Raw genomic sequence first — 6,733 nt, 5'->3', positions numbered from 1 at the left:
CTAGGTGGTTGAGATAGCAGGTTTGCAAAGCACTGCTGAAGAAGGATTAGTATGTTATTGTTGTGCATTGATGTATGGTACGTACTGTTGCTGGTTTACATCTGTGGTGGAGGGAGTGAATGTGGAAGTTGTTGGATTGGATGTCAAACAAACGGACTGCTTTTCCTGGATGGTGTTGAGCAACCACATAGTTGTTGGCAGGCAGATGACCTTAGTTATCTGCAGTTGGGTATTACTCCACAAACCAATCAGCTATTTGTTGCTGGCTGAATCTCACTTTCTACAGTTCCCTTGGTGCCAGCCCATCTGCCATCACCACACCTCACTGCTTGAACAAAGCAGCAGGGGAAATTAGTTTCTGTAACTTTTTTGTTTAAAAGTGCAACAATCCTTGCTTTTGAGAATAGTCCTTTTTTCCCATTTCAGTCCATAATCAACAATAAAAAGTCTTTTAAACATCAATATAGCACCTTTAATTTAGAAATGTACAAAGGCCTAGACCCAGGCTCGAAACGTCAGCCTTCCTGCTCCGCTGATGCTGCTTGGCCTGCTGTGTTCATCCAGGTCTGCACCTTGTTATCTCAGATTCTCCAGCATCTGCAGTTCCTACTATCTCTGAGTCCTGTACTGTCTGTCTTAAGAGCATCCCATCCAGATTCAGCTGCCCCACCCCATCCTTGTAACCCCACACCTACCATGGCTAATTCACCTAGCCTGCACATCCTTGGACACTGTGGACAATCCATGTAACCTGTACATCTTTAGACTGTGGAAGGAAACCCACGCAGATACGGAAAGGATGTGCAAACTCAACACAGACAGTCACCCAAGGCTGGAATTGAACCTGGGTCCCAGTGAGTCACCATGCTGCCCAATATGATGGAAAATTCTTTCTAGAATTGCCAACCTTCCAGGATTGGTTGGAATCTCTATGAATTGAACATTAATTCAGAAGACTTAGCTGCAAGAAATCTGGAGGAAAGATTGTTGGGGCATTGAAAAGATTTCAATTTTCTTTGCACATATAATTTATTAAACGTAAAAATGCGAGAGATGCAAAAATAAAAGGCTGTTTGAGTGGTCAGGTAGTTGATCTAGGAGGTCATTTCAGCAACAATCATTCAGGAATATATTCAACTAAAGTTTCCAACCATACATTGATCTCCAGTGTTGGGTCATTCACGAGACTAGAGTGGACTGTAGACTTGGAAATGGTCGTAAGGCTAGAAGAGACAGTGCAAATAAACTGATTCGTTTACTCCTGACACTGGACCAGTGATCCTGATTCAATACTTGGATCGGGAATGGTAGATAGACCTGCCACTGAAAATTGGAAGAATTTAGACTCAGCTTCACAAAACTTTACAAATCAATATCCTAGTAGATAGCGCCATCTGGGAAAACCTTTAAGGAGACTGAAGAACAACATGGCATGTGGAATTTAAGAACTACCAGCACAGCTCACAAACCTGTTAAACAAGATCTAGACTGTGTGAACGATACACCAGAATGCTAGAAATGAGCACTAATATTCAAGCTGCCAAAGAAACTCCATAGCTACAACAACTGGAGGGGTATAACTCAGCTGTAAGGAACAGGAATTATCTTCAGCACAGTACTCTTTCTGAGATGCTAGATCACACTGTGAGCAGATCTTTACCCTCAACAACATAATTGAGCAAAGACTAGGGTTTCCATTTCATTGATTTCAAGAAGGCTTTCTATAGCATTCATTAACAATCACTTTGGTACATCATAAGACAATACAGTATTCGGAGTAGTTTACCAATATCTTTAAAACATTATATCATGACTCCAGCTGCTGAATGAAGACCAGGAAAGGCGCCATGGACTTCAACATCATCACAAGAGCATGGCAAGCTTTCATACACTGTCAATTCCTTTCCTTTTTTTGACATAATTTTATAATGAGGAAGGTGATGGTCGATACACACTTGGTATCCAATGGCAACACTGCTGGTTCACAGAGCTATTGTTTTCAGATGGCGTTGTCTTGGTGGTTAAAGACTAACATATGCTCCAAGACCCAGCCACAAGTATTGAGTGTAGTAATACTGAGGTCGGTCTACAGACCAGTTGTGAGAAGACAAAGACAATGATGACTGGACCCACATTATTATCGTGCAAAGGAATATTGAGAATGCCAAACACCAAACGCTGAAAAATCAATGGCCATATGATATACATAGCATCAACAGTCACCCCACACCTTGACACAGTAGGGGCATCCAACACAATCAGCATGGTTACGAAACTGGACCTTACATGTACTAACTGCAGTCTATTCCAGTGAGACATGGAAGAGGATGCCCAAGTCAGATGTCTTCTACCACTAAGATCCATCGACTCATTTGGAGAGACAACATCAATGAAGAAATTCTGCACATGAGTGTGCAGTGAACATTGTGACAGAGAATCATAGAGTCATACAGCATGGAAACAGACCCTTCCGTCCAATTTGCCCAAGCCAATTAAGTTTCCCAAACTAAACTAGTCCAATATCCCTTGAAATCTTCCCTATTCATGTACCTGTCTAAATGTCTTTGAAATGTTGTAACTGTTCCTGAATCTACTACTTCCTCAGACAGTTCTTTCTACAATCGACCCACCCTCTGTGCGAAAAAGAGAGGCTGAGACTGACAGGATGCAGATTTCGTGGTTTGGACTAGACATTGCTAGAGTGGCAGTTGAATGGACACTATCAGATGGGAAAAGAAGACATGGCCAGCAAAAGAAGATCTGGTGTAGTAGATATAAGGAAGACTTTCAAGAGTGGAACCACCACCAGGGCTGGAGTGAAAGAGATTGCGATGGACTGGTGCTTGGCAAATTCTTGATGCCTATTCACCAGCACAGAACTTAAGGAGTTAATCTAAAACAGAAACAGAAATAGAACAGAATAGAAAACAGAAGCACTGCCCAGTTCTGAAGAAGTGTCACTGGACTCAAAACATTAACTCTGCTTTCTTGCCACAGAATACTGCCAGACCTGCTGAGTTTTCACAGCAATTTCTGTTGTTTCAGATTTCCAACATCTGCAGTTCTTTGGTTTTTTTGTGTTTAGAGCTAACTCTAAATCTGGCTTAGTTTATTTCAAAGTTTCAAATTATTTTTTGTCATTATCTCTCTGCCTTAATTAATTGGATCATAGGTCATTTCTTCACTTGCTATTCAGCTATTCACACCTTTCTCACATCATTTGACACTTTCGATCTCCTGCAAAGACTTGTTATACAGCCTGTAGAATCTCCACTCACACCATTTGCACTATCTTTTGAAACTCTTAATTACCTAGAATTATATTGCAACAATCTCTCCGCCTATAAATTCCATTAGAAATCACACAACACCAGGTTGTCTTCTAACAGGTTTATTTGAAAACGTAAGCTTTTGGAGTGTAGTCTCTTCGTCAGGTGAATGGAGAAAGAAGCACATAGAACACAGAATTTATAAGTAAAAGATCAAAGGTTCACACAGCTGATGAGGATTATTAAACAAACGTAAGATACAGTTAAATCTTAGAGAACTAAAGGTTTTATCAATATAAAGAAGAGGTGACGTTTTAGGTCAGACAATGCATGTTAGGTGTGAGGCTTTGTTTAGAATCTGTTTGTGTTTTGGTTTGGAGTCAGACTGATTTTATTTCTAAAGTAGGAATTTATAAAACGCCACATTGACTGACTGTCTATAAATTGTGTGCTTTTTGAACAAAATAGAATGTATCTGCAAATGCAAGTTCACCCACAGATTTATATGTGTGTGTGCATGTGTATGTGTATATGTATGTGTGTGTGAGGGAGAGAGAGAGAGTGTGTGTGTGTCAAAAAGCACACAATTTATAGACAGTCAGTCAATGTGTCATTTTATAAATTCTTATGTTAGAAATAAAACCAGTCTGACTTCAAACCAAAACACAAACAAATTCTAAACACCTAACATGTATTGTCTGACCTAAAATGTCACCTCTTCTTTACACTGATAACACCTTTAGTTCTCGCAGGGAAGTGACTTGAAAGAAATTTGGCGATTTACATATACATATTAATCTATTAAAACCTTCTAACCGATTAAAGATTTAACAGCATCTTATTGAATTGAATTGAATTAAAACATTAAATAAAAACCGAAAGAACTGTGGATGCTATAAATCAGGAACAAAAACAAAGTCGCTGGAAAAGCACAGCAGGTCTGGCAGCATCTGTGATGTCAAAAATAGAGTTAACGTTTCGGGTCCAGTGATCCTTCCTCAGAACCTCAGAAGGGTCACTGGACCCGAAATGTTAACTTTGTTTTTTCCTTCACAGATGCTACCAGACCTGCTGAGCTTTTCCGGCAACTTTGAATTGAAACATTTATTGTCACATGTATTCAATGTAAAAATACAGTGAAAAATGTGTACCTTGGCCATACATACATGGCGCCGTTCACATTAAATTTTGAATAAGAAAAAAAAAATTTGAGAGGCTTAACTTTCCTTTCAGGTTTGTTTAATATACATCATCAGTTGTGTGACTTTTTGATTTTTTACTTATAAATTCTGTGTGTGTGCTTTTTTCTCACTTCACCTGGTGAAGCGGCCTATGTCCCAAAAACTTGTGTTTTCAAATAAACCTGTTGGACTATAACCTGGTGGCGTATGATTTCTGACTTTGTCTACCCCAGTCCAACACCAGCACCTCCGCATTATAGTTTATTTCAGCCATTAGAAAAATAGTTAGCTGGAATGTTGCCCCTGGTTATAGTACAGTATATCTTTATTTAGAGTATTAATGTGGTCCAGGCCAAGTTACTACATTTATTATCATTTGTCCTTTTAGCCAAAATGCCCCTTCACCTACGACAATCTCCGTCAGCGCTCGGAGTCGGTAAATTCCGGTAGCGCTCGGAGTCGACAAATTCCGGTAGCACTCGGAGTCGACAATCTTCGTCAGCACTCGGAATCGACAAATTCCGGTAGCGCTCGGAGCTACTCGTTGGGGCAAGCCGGCATTCCCAAAGATGGCGGCGTTCGGAATATTGAGTTATGAGCATAGGCCGTTGAAAAGGCCTCGGCTCGGGCCGCCAGACGTTTATCCGCAGGACCCCAAGCAGAAAGAGGTAGGAAAAATCGTCGAGAATCCAGGGGAGGACGGCCAGTCACTCAGTCAGGCAGCCGGGCCGGCGGGGTGAGTAAGCCGGCGCGGGGAGCCGGGCCTAGAGAAGCGTCCATGTAAACAATAAACAGTCCGTGTGTATGGGTGGACTTGGGCCTAGAGCAGCCTTGCAGACAGCAGCAATAAGCTGCTTCTGTACTGTCGGTCCTTAACCGCGGGTTGGTCACCCTGTCTCTGTGAGGTAGAGAGAGTTTGGGCTGGAGCATAGCTCAGCTTTTTAAACAGCTAATTATTGGACCGACCTATCAATAACATCTGGTTAATATGGAAATTCGTCATAGATGGTACAAATCTTCACTGTCTCTACCTGGGAGAAACTCAGAAGCAATCAACTTCCACATTGTTTGCGATTGATCTTAAAATTGATATATTTTTACTCTTAAAATAATCGGGAAATTTTGAGGATCTGCCGTGCTTCTAGACTCAAATTACGCCGCACTATATCATCGAGTACTTTTTGTTTTCAGTTAATGTACTAGACCTCAAACCTCAAAATGAGAAACTATTTAAGAACCCTGAACCACATCTTCAGCTGCACAACATATACCGTTGCTGTCATCTAGATTCTTTTTGGCTCCCCGCTGAACTCCACGTCCTTCTGAATTAATTTTGAGGCCCGCTCTTTCAAGTAATTCTTGGGTCTTGTCCGATTAAAGTTTTGCAGTATTTTTTGGCCAAAAAGTCCCATTTAGAATTAATAATAAAAATTGCTGGTAGTACTCACAAAGTTGGGCAGAGGTAATTTTTCAGGGTGAGATAACTTGTCCTGAAACATAAATTCAGTTTCTCTCTGCAGATACTACCTGATCACAGTATTTCCAGCATTTTTGTTTTCATTTCAGATTTCCATCAGCCAATGTTTTGCTTTTTTATTCTCATATACACCTTTGATTTCTTTGAATCTGTTAGAATCTTGAGAATCTTTGGAACTGTTTTTAAGAAAGGATGGTGGAAATAAAGTGCTTGAATATTTTTGAGACTGAGGTGGATAGAGCCTTGTTAAGCAAAGGTTGAAAGATTGCCTGGCGGGAATGCAGATTTGAGTTTGCAATCCGATCAGCCATGATCTTATTGAATGCTGAAGTAGACATGAGGGGCTAAATGGCCAGCTCCTGCTCAGTGTGGTGTGGGAATAAAATGGCAACTATCATTATGTTTCTCTCCCTCTTCATTGTGGATTCTTTCTTGGTACTGATCTTTTAAAAATAAAAGACATGCTACAATTTCACCAGTACCTATGATGCTCTAGTACTTTGCCCAAGTGTCTATTGTTCATGTAAGCTTAGTGTCTACTGACAGGTTAGTTAACGAGCAAGATTGTGCTTGCGGGAGGTGAGGGGGAAAGAGGAGATCTAGGTTTTGGGGCAGGGGTTGGGAAGTGTGGGTGCTCTGCTAGTGAGGAAAGATATTATTGGATCAAAACTGAGATGATACTGCTCTCAATCATGCTGTTGTTACCTCCAGCTGTTATTTGTCCAACTTTGTCTTTATCAGTTCTTTGATCTTCACCATATAAAACTCTGACTGATTTGAAACTTCAGTGCTTGCAAGCTATTTCA

The 6,733-nt window shown here is 40.6% G+C and overlaps 1 protein-coding gene across 2 annotated transcripts in view; it reads left to right on the top strand.

Annotated features, from left to right (window-relative positions):
- Positions 1 to 4,988: 4,988 nt before the first annotated feature.
- The window catches only part of med12 (mediator complex subunit 12), a 194,248-nt gene continuing 192,503 nt past the window's right edge, over positions 4,989 to 6,733 (top strand). Inside the window, exon 1 of one of the 2 annotated variants that reach the window (XM_020530169.2) lies at positions 4,989 to 5,118. In XM_020530169.2, the coding sequence (XP_020385758.1) occupies positions 5,020 to 5,118 (99 nt within the window). In that variant the 5' untranslated portion in view covers positions 4,989 to 5,019. Of the gene's footprint in view, positions 5,187 to 6,733 lie in introns of both variants that reach the window. The other variant, XM_048605066.1, reaches the window with a different exon arrangement.

The sequence above is a fragment of the Rhincodon typus genome, chromosome 14 (assembly GCF_021869965.1).
Source record: "Rhincodon typus isolate 14 chromosome 14, sRhiTyp1.1, whole genome shotgun sequence".
Classification (NCBI taxonomy): domain Eukaryota; kingdom Metazoa; phylum Chordata; class Chondrichthyes; order Orectolobiformes; family Rhincodontidae; genus Rhincodon; species Rhincodon typus.
This window is presented reverse-complemented; position numbering and strand designations above follow the sequence as displayed.